The 21,099-nt window shown below is 46.1% G+C and overlaps 1 protein-coding gene across 2 annotated transcripts in view; it reads right to left on the reverse strand.

The window, feature by feature from the left end:
• Window positions 1-1,623: 1,623 nt before the first annotated feature.
• MAPK4 (mitogen-activated protein kinase 4) overlaps window positions 1,624-21,099 on the reverse strand; it is a 291,734-nt gene continuing 272,258 nt past the window's right edge. For both annotated transcript variants that reach the window (XM_029580075.1, XM_029580068.1), the window contains 2 exons: window positions 6,764-6,965; window positions 1,624-4,744 (listed from right to left, as the gene is read on the reverse strand). In XM_029580075.1, the coding sequence (XP_029435935.1) occupies window positions 4,060-4,744; window positions 6,764-6,965 (887 nt within the window). In that variant the 3' untranslated portion in view covers window positions 1,624-4,059. The remainder of the gene's footprint in view (window positions 4,745-6,763; window positions 6,966-21,099) is intronic.

Here is a 21,099-nt window from a genome sequence, read left to right on the forward strand (position 1 = left end):
TCTTTTTTTTTTTATGTTTTTTTCTCAATCTCCTTCCAAAACAAAGCAACTCAAACCTATGAGGCAATACAATAGACTGAGAAATGAATATGCATTCTCTCAAGGCTTCTTAAAGTGTCTTGCTTCTTCCATCTTGGCAACGTTTTAAGTCGCTTGGGCTGCTTTATACTAACCCTCCACCACCCCAGAGGATCAGGGGTGGTCTTGAATAGGAGACCTTGCTCCTTCTGCTATGGGTTTTACTTCTCTTTCACCTGCAGTCAACGTTCCTTAAAAAGTGGTGGGCTGCCGAGTGCCTGCTGGTGTTTTACTGTTACTGCTATGTGTCATTTCTACAACACTGCTGGACATGTGCAGCACTGTTCAGATGCACATAACAGAAAGTCCTGGCTCCCATGGCACTTACAAGACAGCTTAAGCCTGTGTACTTCAGCAGGGTACCCTGCACAACACCTTTGGAACTTTTAAACCAAATGTTGGGTTTTTTTTAATTTAAATGCATTGCTGTTCTTCGGATTCTGCTAGATGCATTGGTTGAATCTTTTATTTTCAAAAATAGATTCTGCTTCCATGTGCCTTTGTTTCTTTCATTTCTCCAGTTCTTCTTTTGTCGCTTACACATTTTCTAACTCTTCTGCATTTCGATAGGATTTCTTGTATTCTCAGTAACTTCAAGACTCCTTACCTATCCTGTGTTTTCCATGTCCCCTTTTCAATATCATCTTCCATTCCTTTCTTGGTCTGGTTTATCTTTTTTGTCTGCCCTATAATCTCTCTTCTCCTTTTATTCCTATCTTCATCTGTCTCTGCTCTCTCTTCATTCCTCTCTCCTATCTATTCTCCCCCTCCACTTATCTTTCTCTCCTCTCTGCTCTCGCCTTCACCCTCCCTCAACTTCTCTCTCTGTTTCTTTCCTCCCTTCTATTTCTGCTTCCTCCTCTTCCTTCCCTCTCTTTTCTCTACCTTCATTTTGTCTATTTTCCCATCACCCTTCCCTTCCTTTCTTCTCTCTGCTTCTCCACTCCCAATGACTGTTCTCTTCCCCTTCTGTTGTCTTTGCTCTCACCCTTTTTCTTCCTCGCTGCTGCTCACTTTTCTCTATCTGTGCTCTTCTTTGCCATTTTCTCTTCCTGACCTCTATGTTCTCTTCCTCTTTCTCTGTGTTCTTCTCTATTTCTCCCTCTTTCTCTGTTCTCCTTTATCCTCAGAGACTTGTGCCCTCTTCCTCCTGCTGCACCTCTGGTCACCTCAGCTAGCAGACATTGATCTTCCAATCATGGTTCTGGACTCAAACCAGATCTGTTTTTTAGGGTAATCAAAACATGCAAATTATCCCAGTTCTGAATGTATGCAAAAATGCCTCATGCACAATATGCTTCATCGTGGATATCCTGAAACCCAAACCTGAGAACCACTAACACACAACAGTGGACCATGACTGACAGCTGTCTTAATGGTGATGAGTCTGTGGCATAGATGCTCAACTGTTGCAAGTCAGGTCTGTGGTCACAGGCCTAACAGGGAACTACAGGAGAGGGATTTTAGACCTTTTAATTGGCAACTTAGTGTGGATGCCATTATAATAATAACAGCAACGGAACTGAAAAGACCAGCAACTATGTGTAGGTTTAAAAAAAAATTTATTCGGGAGGTTCTTGGAGTGCGCTTTCACAATAGAAACCATATTTTCTTGTATTGTATGCTGATGCATTTGCTTTATTTTTATATTGTAATTGTTACGCTGATGAGATGACTGCTATTGAAATTGTGATATATTTGCTCTATATTTTTTATGACATTGTAACTTTTATGCTGATGTAATTGTTGAATTTGTACTGTAGACCACTACTGCAGAAGAGCAGTGGATAAGTTTAAGAAATGAATAATCAGATATTTAGCAGCATAATGCCCTTCAGGTTTACAGAGCTTACTGGCGAGGAGAGCAGGGTGACTGCCATCCAGTAGGGTCATTACCCTCTCACTGAAAAGGAGCTGGAGCCAATAGAGGGGATTCTGGTCATTGTCATGTGCTTCAGTCACTAGTTTTGCCATGACCCAATCTTTACCCTTCAGTGCAGGAGCATGCACATATGCAGTATAATATAACATTTTTTGACAGTACTGAAATATCAACCTTTGACTTAAATTTAGTACTCTTTCATTAGCAAAATACAAAATTATGTTGCATTGTAACAAATTGAAAATTGTAGTACATTATTTAAAAAAACCAAAACAAAACAAAGTACCATATTTATTTCAGTATTAAAGATGATTCCCCATTTCGTTATTTCTTTTCCTGAAATTTAAGTATGATTTTTTTTCTGTACTGCACAAATTGTAGTCAGCTGACTAGAGAGCTCAGAAATGTGATGAAACTAGAAATGCAATTAATCAATGTATTTTATGTATCTACAGGGTTTCCCCTCCCCTTACCCAGTATTCATTGACTTTAAAGAAAGCAGGACACAAAGCGAAGGCAAAATAGTTCTCCACTTTTATCACAGCTCTGTGACAAACTGAGACCCTCCTGAATTAGCTGCTAATGTAAGGAGACCACCCTCTCTATGAACACACCCATTTATTTATATTCATTCCTATATGCTACATATGTTAGGCCTGGGGTATGCCACTGGGTCCTGGCACCAAATTATGCAAATTAACCTGTTTCTTGGCACAAATGTGCACAGACAGAACCTGTGGATATTCACCGTGGACAGTACACCCTGTTACACCCATCATATGAAAGATATTTCTGATCCAAATCAGTGCTGATGAAGGAGCCAGAAAATAGGATTGCAAGGTGACCAAAAATGTAGTTCAAATCAAATTAGAACTGAATTTTAGAGAACATTGAAGTCCCCCATGCTGAGGTAACTCAGTGCTAGAAATAGTTGTTCAAAGCTATTTTGGGATCTATTTTTAGCAGTTTGGAAAACATTTTTGACTCAGCTTGCTCTGAGGATGCCAAAGTCGGAAGAGGGGCTTCCACTATTCTATGAAAAACACAAGAAAATTGGATGTCATTTTTTTTTTTTTTTTGCTTTTCTACCTCTTTGTTTGACAAGCATCATGTACTTACTGGTATCCAAAATATGATCCAGATGTTAAAGGCTAGAATACGAAGGAAGTAGAAGCAGCTCAATGTTTCTTTCATGCTTTCTGAATCCTTTAAAGCCTTCTAAGGACAGGTGAAAAGGTGAAGTCACTTCCTGCCTTCTCTATTTTGTGGATTCTAGCTCACTGAAAATTCTGCACTAATTGCACACAGGCATGCCCAAATGAAAACTGCAGTATTAGCTAGATTCTTAAACACATCAACTTGACTTACAGGTCTTAATCATAGGTCTCCTTTGCTTATTTTATGTTTATTTTATTTCTTAAATTTGTATGCTTTTGTGGATTGAAAAGGTGTGACCTTTTTACCATGGTCATATCTCCTGTTTTTCCCTGAATCCACTCCAGATGTTTATGCTGTGTTCATACAGTGTGATGCCTGTGCAGGGTTCCAGTGAGAGCTGGAACAGCAGCGCCCCTAATACACAGAGATTCTTAATGAGAAGATACAGCCACGTTCTCAGAAATTACATAAAATCAGAATTTAAAAAGGGGGGATTTCATGAATTTAGTTGTTCTGCCATCTGGGTTTTCTAAAAATGCTTTATTAAGCCAGTGGTTGAAATAGAAGCTCTCAGCACACCAAAGAGGATTACTTTAAACGGGGCCACATAATACCTTTTGCAAGGTGAGGAAAAACTTGATGGTATCCAGGAACAATTTTCTCGTATCAATGCCTTGTGAATTAAAGGCCCCCACTCCATTTATTAAAGAAAGTCATCGTTTAGTTTATGTGCAGTCATAAAGACGTAAAGTAGGAGCTAGAAGTCGTGCTTGCCCCTTATTAAAAAGCATTCAATATCCAATCACCTCTGAATCCTAAAATATCTGTTTAGTAAAAGATCACGTCACATTCTATTCAGCATATTGTAATCAGGGTCACATATTCACACAGGGATTATTATCTTAATGCATGTTATCATTTCGCACAGAGAGACTGCTCTGCTACCATCTCTCTTTATGATAAGCATCTGTCTGCACAATTTCATTGGGGTGTTCAGAAATACAAGCCCCGTTGATATCACTGAGCTTGCTGTCCGGCAGGTCTTCTGGTTTTGTACACAGCTTTAGTGCCCTGGAAATGAAAACATCCAAGTCAAACTGAGAGTCTGTTCCATTGCTGATGTCCTCAGATTCCTTGCAAGAGGGAGGGGGTGGCTGCCCATGCCTTTGAATTTCTGGAGGAGGACTAGGAGGGCACTCAAGTCTTGACTGAGTATTTTTTACCCACTGAGCAATCTCCAAAAAGAGACTGGATGGCTCTTCTTCCGGTGAGGTTTCTCCCGGCGGAGCAATAGTTGCTCTTTTCCAATGCGATAGGTCTAAAATAAGCTTGGGCTCTGAATAGTGATGCGGTTTATTGTCCCTCCACAGCAGTTTGTCCAAGTAGGAAGGTGACCCCACTTTATAATCGCATGATCTGCCGTAGTCCGTTTCAAACATACGGTCCACTGAAGAATGAGACTGCTCCAAGTACCTTTCTGAGCTGCTCTGAGAATACTTGCGCGGGTCGACCTGGGCTTCTTCAGCAAAGGATTCTGAGCCAGCACGAGGGTCTCGCTGTACCTCGTTCATGCCATGATACCTGTCCTGACGCCACTCCAGATCTGAAGACAGGCTGACTTGATACCTATAAAATAAAATTACCAATAGAAGGCATATGTCAGACAATTCTGCTAAGAAAATACACCTCTTTCTAATATTAAAACATCTCTATTCAAGGAACAAATCCTATCCCATTAGGGAGCAATGGAAAATGTGTTAGAGTCCATGGAAATGCATAGAAAGGAAAAATAAGTGACCTTGAAGGGATTGATTTCAGGCTTGTTGTGACTGGGATCAATGAAATGTAGAAACAGAATATGGTAGCAGATAAAGACCACAAGGCCTATCTGGTCTTGCCATTTTTCCTCCCTGTTGTAATACCACAGACTCCACTTCATCTCCAGTTTTGCCCTTGCTTCCCAACCACTAAGGATGCTCTGTGCTTGCCTCATGCTTTCTTGAATTCTGCTCCCACTTTTGCCCCAACCGCTAAAACTGGGAGGCTGTTCTATGCCTCCTGTGAAGCAATATTTTCTCTTATTACTGACTAGTAGTCAGGAGTTGAACTTACACTAAAAATTATTTGCATCAGTGAACCATGTATATTACATTATTTGACATCTCCTACTTCTATACCACCTTTTCCCCAAAACTGGGATCCAAGGTGGTTTACCTTGGGTCCCATTGGGTTGTGCTGTATTTTAATCATCAAATTAAAATACAGCACAATTTAAATAGAATGCATAATCAATTTACAATCTCTAATACAGACTGTCCTACCCCCTACTCTCACTAGCATCAAAAACATGAAAATTATAAAACTGAACAGTCAAAAATCTTGCATTAATGTTTGCAAAAAGGAGGATATTCTCCATCTCACACACAAATTATGAAGCAGTTTAAAGTTAAAATTGCTGTTTTCTAGCTTATTAAAGGACCCCTGCCTTTTATAAAATATAATTTCCCTAAAAAGCAGGATGAAACACTCAGGCAAAAAAGAACCCCTTCTAATAATTCTTACTTATGCTGAAACAAGTCTAGTCAAGGTTTTGTCTCTGGAATGAGTAGCAAGACAACTTGCCCTTAAAAAAAACAAACCCCCACTAGAAGTAGTCCATGGACTCAAGGAAAGCCATTCAGCAAGAGACTGGATCTGCTGCTGCCAGGAAGCAACCCCACAAATACAGCTCAAGAGATGAGTTAGGGTTACCAGATAGCTCCGGTTCATAAGGACCAGACTATACCAGTCCCAATTTTCCAACCCATTCTTTTTTCACTATCTCATCTGTGATAGGCCGCCTCAAGTCCCGGATCTCTAACTTCCATCCCAATTCATAGCTGGTAACTGTAATCTCGATTTCTGGCAGCCACTTGTGCTTTGCAGTCTTAGGGACCAGGGTTTACAAGTCCCTGTAAGCACAGGCCCCAGCCCCGTGAGTGCTCCGTGTGCTTGAGTAACTCCAGAATCAATCCCGCCTCCCTGCGTCACTCCCTTCAATCTCTCCTCTCCTCTCGGCTTCCGCAGGCCCAGGAGATTTACAAGCAGACGCGGCAGGCAAATAGGTTATTGGGGTGCTTAGGCACTTGGAGAACTCACAGAGCTGGCGCCTATGCAGCCAGGGACTTGTAATCCTGGCTCTCAAGGTTTGCAAAACACAAGTGAGATTTCAGATACCAAAAAGTATTGAGATGGAAGTTAAGAGAATCAGCACTTGCTTCTCCGATCACAGATGATCCAGAGTCCATTTGCCCATAAAGTCCATCGTGTGCTATATTTTGTGACATAGCTAAAAACAGAAAAGGTGCCCCATGACTCTGACCCCCAGTGCAGGAGGATGCGTTTCTATGCGTGTGTGTATGTATGTGCGCGCGGGCATGTACTTAAAATCAGAGAAACACGTAAATTAACATTTAACTCTACTTCTGTGGGTACAATATGCTATTTTCTTTCCAAACTAAGGATATATTAGAATTTATACTGCGTGGCAAGCTATTGCTATATTTATAGTATGGAAACTGCACGTTCATTACATAGTTCTAAGATCACATAGTTTAGTCCGATAAAAGCAGGGGCGGTCAGTGTTGTAAGACTCTGATGCTGTACCTGTCCCAGTTTGAGATTTCACTCTGGCTGGCTTCCATCAGCAAAATATCATCAATCTCATCCTCGATCCTGAATGGATGCTGGGAGATCGGCTCATCCTCAGGGCAGGAATATGGGCTCATGTAGGGGTGCTGCAAAGCTTCCTCTGCCATTAACCGATCCATAGGGTTAAAGGTCAGTATTCTCTCCAGGAAATCAATAGCTGTGGATTACAAATAAAAGAACAAATTCTTTATAACCCCCAAACTATAGCTATATCACCGTCCAAGTAAATATGCAAAGTTGTTGATCACGGCTCAAAGTGTCATTTGAGGGCATAGTTAAGCATGCGATTGATTTTATTTGGCTAATTTTGTAATATAGCGTCATAAAGCAAACCATAGGGAGACTCCAACTGAGCAAGGATGTATATCGTTCCTTCCTGTGAACTATATACATTTTTGTAACAACCTGCAGATGTCTCGTGCGGCTTGGGTTTTTCTCCTTAGAAGGTTGACAGAGTCTTGACTGAAATAATTGTCTATTTTTCCTCCTGGAGGTATGGCATGACATTAGTCACAGGTGTAGTTTTTAATAATGGAGGGATCTGAGCCCTGGATTTTCCTGCAATGATGCGCCGCTGCCAGCAGATTTATTACCACAGGTCAGGGTTTCCCTGCAGCCAAACCCTACAAGGAAACAACTTTATAAGCTTGAGATGTTGAAATATTTTACCAGCAAATTTGCAGGCCTTCATAAAGAGTTCTTCCTGTTTTGTGTCTATGGGAAAGAGGCTCCAAAATGAGCGAAAAAATGAAATTCTTCTTTTATGCTTTTATGTTTAAATCTGTTTATTAATGCAGAGAAGAAATCAAGACATCATAATACCCTGGTTGTTCCTTCTGCAGACTTACAAGATCATCATTTCACATTTCCCCACCCCAGGGCGATCCCCAGGCCCACCTGTCTTTCCAGATTCCCGCCTCCCTGCCCCTCTGCCGAACCACTGGCATCGCCTCTATCCGAGCAACTCTACAATATGTAGCTGCAGGAGTTCTTCACGTTCGAAGGCATGGCTCCTTGCAAAACAAAATCAATAGCCATTTATTATATAGACGCTCACATTTTCAAAAATACATACATCGTTTTTTTGGTTTATTTTTTGCTGGAAAAAGCGTCTGCGTGAATTAGAGGTGCAAAGGTGTGCGGGGACTTTCCCTGGGGTCAGTTCCAAAGTGAAGAGATGAGCGTACTTTTCTCTTTGAAAAACCAGTGCAAAGCCCCCCGGGACCAAAGAACTCCGTGTTTGTCTGAACTTGTGCGAACCGTCTTGCAATTGCCCCGCAGCACGCGCCGCTTCCCTCCAGCGCGGACGCAGGAGTAACTGCGCCTGGCCTTGCTCGTGCCCACGCGCTTCCCACCATTTCCTACGAAAGGAAAAAAAATGCCTTTTTCATTTTCTTTTCCTCCTATGGAAAACCAGGCGAGCTGGCCTGGGCCGTGCTAGTTCCTTTTACTCTGATTCCGTGGAATGAAATCTGAAAAGAGAAGGGGGATCAGGGCAAAAGCTGGGGAAATGACAATCCCATGATGGCTTCAACGTGCGGTAGCAGCATTCATGCATTTTGTAAAATGTGCTATTCTGCTCCATTACATCAAGTTGTCACGGATTACAACAACTATAAGACATAAATTCCAATAACAAAACTTTAACAATTAAAATGAAGTACATTGAATATTTATAACATGCATTTCAAGATTTGACCGTCCCTACCACAAGCATCTCAACACACCATCTACACCTGTTGTCCCCCCATATTCATATTTCTTTCTCACTGTCCCTCTCACAGGTGCACACTATCCGGACCTACTCTGTACAAATGACACTCTCCTGCACTCACACCCGGCATGCATGCGCACTAACCTTGGAAAACCCAGAAAGAATGATTGTTAAAAAAAATGATGATTTATTAAATGCAAAACAAAACATTTCAAAATTATCCCCCACCCCCTCCACACACATTTCTCAAGGGATGGGCACAGCACATACAGCGGCGGGCTTCCAGATCCTCTGGTTGGGCTGAAGATCCTGACCCCCCCACCTCCTCTTTCTGCTGCTCCCAGAGGTGCAAGGAGAGTTATTTAGGATGCGTGCCAGATAAATCAGAAAGCAGCAGGTGCCAAACAGTATGCAGCTGCTCCCTCAATACAGGGCTTCTCTTCCCTCCCAGAGCAATTCCCAGAGAACTGTGTGCATGCATTCACTGGTGACATGCCTGGTCTGCGGGACACTGGCCGACCCTTTGGAGAAGCCACGCCATGCTCTGAGTAGTTAGGAGAAAAGAAAAGAAATGGGAGGAAACTCAGAAACAAAGGAGAAATATTTACACTAAGCATGCAAAGGCAGAATGCAGAGAAGACATACACAACATAAAAAAAGAAAGGTAAAGACAAGCAACATGACAGACACTATTCAGGGAATACAGAAACAGTCCATGCCTTTCCACGGACTACAACCGAGGACCTAGGCCAAAGCACAGAAAGAAAATAAATACTACAGCAACCACGTGCACATGCACAGCAGAGAGAGAAGGAGGGAGCAGACTGTGAGGTGAAGGTGGACCAAATGACATATACAAACAAGAGTGAGAAAACAGACATGCCAGACAGAAACAGATACCACATGAAAAGACACTTGCAGACACTCACACCAGACTCCTGCTGGTCAACGACAGGGAACTATTCATGGGGTGGATCTCCTCCATTTGCCATAGCTTGTGCTCTAGGCCCTCAATGCCTCCATCCCCTCCCCCCCTCCCGTGGACATGCGCTGCTCTGATCCCTGGACCAGGTGCAGGCACCTCATGGCATCTGAAGTGGTCTGAGAAGCATAAACAAAAACAAGAAGCCACTCATTAGTGGACTCAGCTCAAAACGTGCAAAGCAAAGAATAGAGAAAAGACTCACTCTTGCTCTAGCAGCTCACATGAAACCTATCAAGAGAGTGTGGACCCTCTCCTCCTCACAAAGAAGGTCAGGAAAGATGACACACCAGACACCCCAGAGTTGGCAGGGGGCCTCACCAGAAGTAGTCATCCTCATTCCAATACTGTTCCTGGAACAGCAGACAGCATCAGCTGAGCTGCTGGCTGGGATACTGGTCAATGCAGGCTCTCAGCTAGGATTGCTGGACCTTTGCTCTGACCCAGAACGGCTTTTCTTATGTACTGTTTGGCCTCCAGACGTGACCATTCGTTGTATATGGTATGATGACCTCCATGAGCACTGACTCATGGAGGTTCAGTGCAGAGAGAGCAGGAGGCGTACAAGACATCCTACCCTAAAGGCACTATGCCAGCCTGTACGTATGGTGAATGTGTTGTAGAAGGTGGCAGGCTGCTTGCCCAAAGGCAGAATCCCCTCTATGATGGCGTGACTGCTGAGGATGCACATTAGATGATGCAGTGATGGACCCCTTGTGTGTGACATGGACTTGCTGGCCTGTGCGGAAGGGGGGGTCACAAGTTTGGGAGGCTATGAAAGCAATGAAAGGGTTGAGGATTCTGGTGTGAGGATAGTGCCCTGTGAATACTATCCCTTCGTGGAAAAGACAACTATAAGTGAAAGATGCAGGTTAAAGGTTTGGCAGACTGGACAAGTGTTTTCAAGTATGTTTTTTTCTTTTAGACTCACATTAGCCAGCAATTGCTCATCTCCTGCCACCTACTAAAGCATTGTTGGCTTGTTTTCTGACTGAAATAAGCAGGGCTTAATTTGTAGATAGAAAGGAAATATAACTGTGGAGGGGGTGAGATGGGCGGGGCCAGGACCAGGTTTGATCTGTGTAAAGGGGTGGGACCAGGTGTGAATTCTATCTCTCTCTCTCTCTCTCTCTCACACACACACATACACACACCTGAATCAAAGCCATGTGGCTGCCCTTGGCTCAGAGTAAGCAGCTCTGCTTCCTCCAAAGGCCAGGGGGCCATAAGTGATCCACGCAACTACTGGGTCTGTTCTGTTTCTTTAGGGGAATTCAAACTAATATACACTGCTGGCCCTGCTCTGCTTTCTCAGGTCCCATAATGCGGTTCTGGGTTGTTCTGCCAGAAATTAAGCCCTCATTAATGGACACAGAAAGGGGATGAATTAGCATAAGTATGAAAGTTGTGAGCAATAGTGCGGTTGATCAAGACCAGAGTTGAAGCCTTAACAATTGGCACCATTGCTCTCAACTTTCAGACTTATGCGTACCCCCGTCTTCAGGTACAAGTCAGGCATGGATGGGGTCATAAAGTTATTTGTAAGTTCTTTGGGGCAGGGAACCTGGCTAGCCTTTACTTCTCTTCTCATCCCAAGGTGTAGGTCCTATGGACTAGGGGTGGAAAGGAGTCCTGTCTGGTCCCAGTATGGGGTGACTAGTAAGCTGTGCTTGGGATTCCTCTTCATGCTGTGCTGTGTGTGTTGTGTGCCAAACCATACTTGGACCACATGGGCAGTGTCCAAAATAATGCTTTACTGATACAGCTTCATTGAATGACACAATTAAATAAGATAATTCACTCATCACAGTCTCTGCAGTTTCCCTCTTAATTACAGACCTTTTCTCCTCTATCTGTTCATTAGATTTTATTAGGCCAGGAATCCATCCACACTTCTGGATTAGACTGTGCAGTGGTCCCTCTGGGCCAGGCCCCCTTGGATGGTCGGAAAACCCCTCCCGATGGCACAAAACTCTTATCTTGGCACATAGTTAATGTCTCTATCCCCCGGGGCTCTTTGTGGACACCAGATGGGTGTCCTCCTTTGAATGTACATCATTACTTGGTTAGTAGATTAATCTTCTGGTGGGATCCCTGCTGGTAGAAATCCTTGCGGACTACAGTTCTTGCCAGTCCCCTTGATGGGCAGGAAGGGGGCAGAAAACACTTACTCCCAGATGTTGGAAAACAAATCTTAAATAACTGCAGGAATCTGCTGCAACGGGTCACCACCTTTGTTGGGCAGATCTTCCCTAAACATTGGGCGTCTTCAGCCCAGGGTTCCCCATTCCCTGGGCTTCAGAAAGGCACACGCCTTCAGCAGGGCTCCTCTAAGTGAACATTCAAAATCCCCAAATTAGTCCCAGAGCAGCCGCTCTGCACCTCGTAAGAAGAGTACAACAGTGGAGCCCTTTTGACCTATCCTGGAGGGGTCTCAGAGGGTTTCTGAGGCTCCAGGAAAGCCCAAAATCTAATTTGGGAAAATGTAATCTCTCATTCTCAATTTAGACTGCCCCCAGAACCTACTGCAGAGCTCTGCTATAAAGCTTCAGGACCAAAGGTATCCATTACAACTCTCAGTGGGAGGGCTGTGTTGCGATCCCGGGACGGCCCCGGGATCGGCGCTCACCCCGCCGCGGCTCCGCCTCGGTCTCTCTTCTTCCGGGGCTGCAGGGACCTCGGTCGCGGCGTCTCCGTCGCGTGCCCACCTCGTTCGGGCCTGCAGGGCCCTCGGACGCCACGCTCCGGCTTCCCCCACCTTGCCAGCGTTCCTCCGCGGCTGGCTCCGCCCCCTAGACGCGCGCACATGCGTCTCTGCCTTCTATTTAAAGGGACCAGCGCGGGAAAGCCCGGATCCTCCCCTGGAATGACGTCAGATGCTGCAGGGCTACTTAAGCCCTGCAGTCCCGGATCTCCCTGCCTTGCAACGAGGTTCCCAGGGTTCCCCTGCTTCCAGTTGCGGCGTTTCTGCTTCGTCTTCAGGTTTCGCTGGTTCCTGACTCGGTTTGGCTTTTGGTGACTCTCTGGTTTCTGACTCGGATTGGCTTTCGGTGATTCTCTGGTTCCTGACCCCGGATCGGCAAGCGGTGATTCTCTGGTACACGACTTGACCTGGTGAGCGACAACCCTCCGGCTCTTGACCTGTGGACTTCTTCAAGACTCCGCCTCCGAGGACCCATCTAAGTCCCAGTGGCCGGGTCCCTACGGGCTCCTCCTGGGGGGACACCGGCTTCCAGGGTGAATCTCCTAAGTCCCAGTGGCCGGACTCTTACGAGCTCCTCTCGGGGGAGTACCGGCTTCCAGGGCGAAGACCTTCCACCACCAGGTCAGTCTCACCCTCTCTTCATCTCCCTGCTGAGCCCTTGGTCGCATAGAGCCTCCCGTGGTTCCTTCCTCCAGCCATCCTCGAGCCTGCCTCTGCCGCCTCCTGGTAGGGACCACTGCTGCGAACCATCCTTCGGTTCCGATCGGCCCAAGGGTCCACGAAGCTAACAGGCTGTCCATGAATGGGTACTCCCCTAACTGCATTAGACTGTTGCAAGACCTATTAGTAACCCAAAAAGTGGTCTGGGTTACATATGCTAATTCAGAAATTAAGCCCTCGTTAATGGACACAAAAAAAGGTTTGTATTAGCACAAGTTTGAAACTTGTGAGCAGTAGCGCTAGTCATCAAGTCCAGGGTAGGAGCCTTAACAATTGGCACTGCTGCTCTCACAACCTTCAAGCTTGTGCTAATTCAAAACCTTTTTTTGTGTCTGTTCTTTGCTCTGCAATGTCTGCTTCAATATTACCCCTTCCCCTTGTGCTCTCTGCAATACAGAAGGAGAAGTGGGGGGACAGGGAACAAGAGAGGAGGGGCTGGAACAGAGTGCAGAGTGGTTGTTCTCCTCTCTTGTGTGCTTCAGCCTCAGCCCCTCTCCTCTTCCATGCAGGCTGCCTGGAGGGGAAAGACTGGAGCAGAATAACCCTGCTACTCTGCCTCTTAAGCCTTAAAAGAAGTGCCAGAACTGCGTTCTACCCCGTTCCCCCATAAATTAAGCCCTGCCAATAAGGCATATGTGTGTCTGTGTCTGTGTGCTGGGATTCTCCCTATTTTTTCCTATGGAGTCTAGGTGACTAAGTATTTGGAGAGTTTGCAAAAAAAGGTGCTATAGATATAGAAGGTTGAGCAGACGTTTTTGGCTTTGCCTTTAGATTCTGCTGACAGCACAGTCCAAGCACACATAGTGTGCATACCTGGGAACTTTTGCCTTCCAGTCACCCTGAGATTACCTTGGATTAGTGGTGGGTGGGAACTGCACAGTGGAACCGAATGCTCACAAGTTTGCTCTTATAAACACACACACATACTCACGTCTCTCCCTCTTCCATATACACATGCCCACTCACTTTCACACCCATGCTCACTTGCACTCAGCTCTCTCCTACTCTCCTACATACACTCTCAGATCTCTTCTTCCTACACAAATGCACACTCACTCACTCTCACAGACATGCTCATTCATTCTCTCTCCCCCTTTCAGAACACACTAGCAACAGCAGACTCTAACCTGGGCTCCTGGAGCAGCAGCAGCCTCTTCCTTCTCCTCCTGTGCTGAGGAAGTGGATGCTGCTTGCTTCTTACTCCTTGTTTGATGCACGGGCAGAAATCGCAATGTGGATTGGCCAAGGCAAACAGGATGGGGCGGGCAAGTGGCTGGATACAGGAAACAGGCTGTGCGGGAGCAGGTGGTGTCACGAGGAAGCAAAGTTAAGAGTTAAAAAGGTCCGGAGATGGTAGAAATCGCTGCCGAGTTCCTCCTTTTTCAGGTGCGCAAGACCAGTGACGTTCCTTTCTTCTTTCTGGGTCCAAGCAGATTGGTTTTGCTGCAGCACCCGGAGATTTCCGGTATTGGCCCGGAGACCCGGTAATTCTTTTAGAATTCCGGAGTCTCCGGGCCAAATCCGGAGAGTTCCCAGGTATGACAGTGTGGTTTTCTTGCTTTTTTCAACATCACCAGAGTGACCTTGCATGTGCATAAAGGAATAATCAGGCTCATGCATAGGGAAATGAGGCAACTAATTCATTGCACAACTTGGATCAGGGCGGACTAGACGTCCTTCATAATCAGGCCTGGATTTGCCAATAGGCATACTAGGCCTGTGCTTAGGGCAGCAAAAATCTGGAGGACAGCAGGCCAGTTGAAGATTTGCTGCCACTCAGTTGTGCTGAGTCTCACTTAGCAGAGATCAGCCCTGTTTTCTGCTCTATCCCCTCCCCTCTCAGTGCAGAAAACTGGAGTGGGCAGGTAATGCTGGAAGGGACAGAGCAAGGAAACTGCTCTACTCTCTATTCCAGCCTCTCCCAGCGCAAGGAACAGGAGGAGAGAGATAGGCCAGAGCACTCAGCAAGCAGCAAAGAAAAGACAGTCTGCTCCCTAATCCAGCTCTCCTCCTCTTGTTATTCTGGGACAGGAAAGGGAGAGTGTTGAGCTTGGAGCAGAAAGAGCAGAGCAGAGAGAGGCTTTGCCGTAGACCTTCGGCTTTATTGTCCCTTGTCTGGGAGAGGGAGGAGGGTGTGATAGTATCAACAGTTCCTAAGAGCGGCAAAATCCTAAATCTGTCACTATTCATTATGGGGCGGATTTTCAGAGCCCTGCTCGCGTAAATCCGCCCAAAACCGGGCGGATTTACGCGAGCAGGGCCCTGCGCGCCGGTGAGCCTATTTTACATAGGCTCACCGGCGCGCGCAGAACCCCGGGACTCGCGTAAGTCCCGGGGTTTTCGGAGTGGGCGTGTCGGGAGGCGTGTCGGGGGCGGGGCCGGAGCGTGCGGCGTTGCGGGGGCGTGTCGGCAGCGTTTTGGGGGCGGGTACGGGGGCGTGGCTACGGCCCGGGGGCGTGGCCGCGCCCTCCGTACCCGCCCCCAGGTCGCGGCCCGGCGCGCAGGAGGCCTGCTGGCGCGCGGGGATTTACGCCTCCCTCTGGGAGGCGTAAATCCCCCGACAAAGGTAGGATGGGGGTTTAGACAGGGCCGGGCGGGTGGGTTAGGTAGGGGAAGGGAGGGGAAGGTGAGGGGAGGGCAAAGGACGGTTCCCTTCTAGGCCGCTCCGATTTCGGAGCGGCCTAGGAGGGAACGGGGGTAGGCTGTGCGGCTCGGCGCGCGCAGGCTATACGAAATCGATAGCCTTGCGCGCGCCGATCCAGGATTTTAGCCGATACGCGCGACTACGCGCGTATCTACTAAAATCCAGCGTACTTTTGTTTGCGCCTGGAGCGCAAACAAAAGTAGGCTGTTCGCGCTCATCTGAAAATCTACCCCTATGTGCCTGTTTTCAAACTTCTTGGCCTTCTGCACAGCATCCTCCTTAGGTCTGAATACCAAACATTTTTATTTACCAGCCAAGCCTCAGCTTCCTTTCCCGCTGTAAAACAGGTGACTTGACCCCCCTCTGGTTTTAATGGAATGCAAGCATTGTGCGCTCTCGGAAGAAAGTTAATATGTAGTTAATCACTGGGAAGTATAAAGTGAGATGTCCATTGTATCTTATTTAGTATTAATCACCGGCTTACCTCTGTCTTGTTTGCATTAATTACTCAAGAAATCAATATTGTGATAAAGGGCTTGGGCACCTAAGGAAGACATTCCTGTGCACAACAGCACAGAATTTTGTTGCATCCGTTGGTCTCAGAAGGCTTTGACCTCTGTGCCTCACCTTTCTTCCTGCTCTCTCCGCTAGCTTTGGGAAGATGGCTGCCGCCGCGTCTTCATGCCGCTCTCTCCGGCGTCCCCGGAACGGCAATGGCAAGGTTATCCGCCATGTTTCTCCTGAGGGCTTCCTAGGGTGCATGCATGCACGCCACCCACGTCTTTATCCATGTCATGGCGGGAACCTCGAGGGCATCCCCCTCGAGTGACATCACGCCATCCGGGTATTTAGCCTGCCCGTCGTTTGCTAACAATTCAAGTTAGCAAGGATAGGAATGCCTCTGGTCTGAGCTACTCTGCCGCTTCCGTGCTGCCGCTGGAAGCTCTCTCTGCCCTTCGGGGTATTTCATCTAACCTGGGTACCCGCTCCTCGGGGGCCCTTTGCTTTCATTCAGGTGCCTGCTCTCCCTGCCTTGGTGCCTGCAATCCAACTACTTCTGCCTGCTGGAATCTCCATCAATACAGCTACCAACTTAGTGAGTAATCTAACCTTTATCAGTCTGTCTCATCTACAGCTCAGCACTGGGAACCTGCATCCTGAATTCCCTATACTACCATGTGCTGCTAACATCTACCATTGTGAGACGGGTCTCCTCTGCCGAGGGCCCCTGGACTGCTACTACTGGATCACCTCACTACTGCCACCTCTGGTGGTATCATTCAGCTGTATAATAAAAGACAAATCTGTGTTTGTGTGTCTCGAGTCTAGCCTAGTATTGCGGTTCTTCACGGGGCTCCTCCCCATGGGAGTGGTCATCACCGCAGTACCCAAGAATTCACTCCAACACCTCAAAACCATAACAAATTTAAGTTATTCTGAACAAAAATTAACCATCCAAAAGCAATCTGCAATTTACTATTATTGTTTCATTACAGGTAATGTCATGTTTTACAAGACAAGATACAATGCATTCAGAAAGTATTCAGACCCCTTCATGTTTTCCACATTTTGTTACGTTACAGCCTTATTCTAAAATGGATAATATGCATTTTTCTCCCTCTTCAGTCTACTCAGGACCCAGGATGATCACCGTGGAAATGAAAAATGCAAGAGGATATGTAAACTTTGCAGACGTTTATGCCAGAGATGATGGATCCAGTAAAAAAAAAAAAAAAAAAGAGTACAGAGGTTAATGTTGATGAACAATAAATTTGTGTTAAAATAAAATGAAATATTTTTATATTCTGGGTAATAAAGATCTGGAATAGTCTATTATTAGAGATCCAGCATTTTCTGCACAGGTATGTCAAAATAAAATAAGAATAAAATAGACAACTTCTCATATCAATGGGTAAAGGGTAGATACAAAAAAACCCAGCCCAGTAATTTTTATGTCATTTAAATAACTGCATAGCTTGGAAAATTATGAGGATCTCCCTTCCCCAGCAAATTCTGATTTTGTTGCTGCATGGTTCAGGAGAGAGAATCAAATACTAGGAAGATTTGTGTTCCCCAAACAGCCAGAATGAAGGGCTATTTCCTGCCATGAAAGATACCAGACAGGGCACTGGCTCATGACATACACTAGGCATCGCTGGCCTCCACATACAGACTTACAGTGTATAGCACCTTTCTATCATGGTGAATTTACAGCTGAGCCCAACCAGTTAGGGTTTTGGGCTGAAAATTCACCTAAATCTAGCTGATCAAAATTTGGCCAGTTCAATTTAAGCATGCAATTCCGTCATCTAGAGGTCCACAATTCGGTAGCTGGCAATTTATCCAGCTAAAGTTAACCAGATAGCGGGATAAACGTCCTGCTGAATACACTCGACTAAAGTTATACAGCTACATGTAGCCAGATAACTTAGAAACCTAACTGGCTATGTTCTGGTTCTTTTTTCAGTTCGGCCTTGTGTGGCCAGATAACTTGCTACTTAACCAGATATCTTCAAAAGATATGCGGATAAGTGTGGGGAATAAAGGCTTTTGCTCAGTAGCTGGCATACCACGCTGAGCTTGTCTGCTTTAGCATTCCTCAGCTCTCTGTACTTTCTTATCTCAGCTTCTCGGCTTCACAACAACCTTGCCCTAAACACAGAGGGGCGGATTTTAAAAGGCCCGCGCGCGTAAATCCTTCTGGATTTACGCGCGCAGGGCCCTCGCGCGCCTATTTTGCATAGGCCGCTGGCGCGCGTAAAGCCCCGGGACATGCGTAAGTCCCGGGGCTTTTGAAAAGGGGAGGGAGGGGGCGTGTCTGGGGCGTTCCCGAAACAACGCGGCGTTTCGGGGGCGGGCCCGGGGGCGTGGTGCCGGCCCGGGGGCGTGGTCGAGGCCTCCGGACCAGCCCCCGGGACCGGAGGATGGAGCGGGCCTGCCGGCTGATGCGCTCAAAGTTAGGGGGGGTTTAGATAGGGCCGGGGGGGTGGGTTAGGTAGGGGAAGGGAGGGGAAGGTGGGGGGAGGGCGAAGAAAAGTTCCCTCTGAGGCCGCTCCGAAATCGGAGCGGCCTCGGAGGGAACAGGCAGGCCGCGCTGGGCTCGGCGTGCACAGGTTGCACAAATGTGCACCCCCTTGCACGCGCCAACCCTGGATTTTATAAGAGACGCGCGGCTACGCGCGTATCTTATAAAATCCAGTGTACTTTTGTTCATGCCTGGTGCGCGAACAAAAGTACGCGATCGCGTAGTTTTTAAAGATCTACCCCAGAATGCTTGCTTGCTTTGACAAAGATAATAACATGAGTTAATCACGCGCATAGCATAATAAGCCTTGCAGCTGTATATCCTGCAGTGTTGTAACCAATGGTATGATGTTTACTCTGATGAGATGTAACCCAGGACAATAAAAGAAGTGCGCCCGTTTTTAGTTGAGGGTGCCTTCCCAAGATCTCTGCCTGACGTGTCTGCTTCCGTGCGTCTCCCATCACCACAGATAAGTAACACTGTAAACATTTTAAGAAAGAAGAAGGGGCCTGCGGTCCAATTTTCTCTCTCCCTCCAAACATTTCCTGTGTACCCCACCCCCTTAGCCCGTTCTAAGGGAACCTCCTCACCCCATTTCCCGGTGCTATAATTAATGATGCTGCTGGACCCTCCTACCCACCTGCAGTCCTAAAGTCTCGCAGCATATCCCTCCATGGCCCCAGAACCCCCTAAATCCAAAAAATCCCTGCCGGAAGTGGGTTATGAGCTTAGCTGCTTCTGGCACTCCAGCACTGCTTCTGACAGATTACAGTCCATCTGCACACGTCTCTTAGCTACCTCGATGGTCAACTCCAGAGGTCACACAACCCCCCTTGGGCCTGAGCTGCTCTCACCCCATGCTCCTTGAACAGCTGCCCAGGTACTGGGGAAGTTACAGCCCCATTTTGCAGGCTTTTCCCAGCTGCCTCAGTGGTTGACGCCAGAAGTCACCACAACTCATTTCAGGCCGGAGATGTTCCCACCCTACCCCATGCTCCTCGAGCAGTCAGTGAGGTACTGGATACTTCTGCCAGCTGCTTCAGTGCTTGACTCCGGAAGTCCCCACCACACTCCTCGGGTTAGAGCTGCTCCTACCCTGTGCTCCTCAAGCAGCTGGCTAAATACTGGGGAGGTTATAGGCCTCTCTTTATTTCCTATGGCTCCATTACATTTTCTCTTCCTGGTACTAATCCTCCTCAATCTTATTCCCTGTTACAAACCACTACTAACACCAAGTCCACCTTCCCCATCCCCTACATTCTTTATCTTACCTGCCATTCTGTCATCTGCTTGGTACACTGCAATTGAACTTCAAAATTTTCTTAAAAACATAAGACTTGCCATACTGGGTCAGACCAAAGGTCCCTCAAGCCCAGTAACCTGTTTCCAACAGTGGCCAATCCAGGCTACAAGTACCTGGCAGGATCCCAAGGGGTAGTTGGATTCCAAGCTGCTTATCCCAAGAATAAGCAGTGGATTTCTGCAACTCTCCCTTAATAATGGTTTATAGACTTTTCCCAACAAAAAAATGTGTGGCATCAAGTAAACTGGACAATAACGATGTATTGACACAAAGATGATTTAATTTACATATGCACACTGAACAATGTGCATGACATTCAATATACAGTAGACAATATTATAGATGCGAAGGTCGTGCACATTGTTCAGTGTGCATATGTAAATTAAATCATCTTTGGGTCAATACATCGTTATTGTCCAGTTTACTTGATGCCACACATTTTTTTGTTGTGATTTCTCTATATGTGTGTGTTGTTCACTCCGCCCTCCTTTTGTGTTATAGACTTTTCCTCCAGGAATGTGTCCAAACCTTTTTAAAACGTAGCTACACTAAGAGCTTTTACCACAGCCTCTCACAACAAATTCCAGAACTTAATTATGTATTTAGCAAAAAAATATCTTCTTATTAGTTTTAAATATATAACCTAGTAACTTCATTTTGTGTCCCTAGTTTTTGTACTTTTTGAAAGAGTATACAACTGATTAAAGTTTACTTGTTCCACTCCACAAATTGTTTTATAGACTTTAATCATATCCTGCCTCAGCTGTCTCATCCAAACTGAAGAGGCCTAACCTCTTTAGCCTTTCCTCATAGGGGAATCGATCCATCCTCTTTATCATTCTGGTTGTCCTTCTCTGTACCTTTTCTAATTCTGCTATATCTTTTTTGAGATGTGGTGACCAAAACTGCACACAATACTCAAGATGAGGTTGCACCATGGGGCAATACAGAGTTATTATGATATTCTCTGTTTTATTTTATTCTCCATTCCGTTCCTAATAATCACTAGCATTCTATTTGCTTTCTTGGCTGCTGCTGCACACTGAGCAGAAGATTTTAACATAATTTCAATGATAACACCTACATCCTTTCCCTAAATAGTGACTCCTAATGTGGAACCTTGCATTGTGTAGATATAGATTTGGTTATTTTTCCCTAAGTGCATCACTTTGCACTTATCCACATTTAATTTCATTTGC

This window comes from Rhinatrema bivittatum, chromosome 1, assembly GCF_901001135.1.
Source record: "Rhinatrema bivittatum chromosome 1, aRhiBiv1.1, whole genome shotgun sequence".
Taxonomy (NCBI): domain Eukaryota; kingdom Metazoa; phylum Chordata; class Amphibia; order Gymnophiona; family Rhinatrematidae; genus Rhinatrema; species Rhinatrema bivittatum.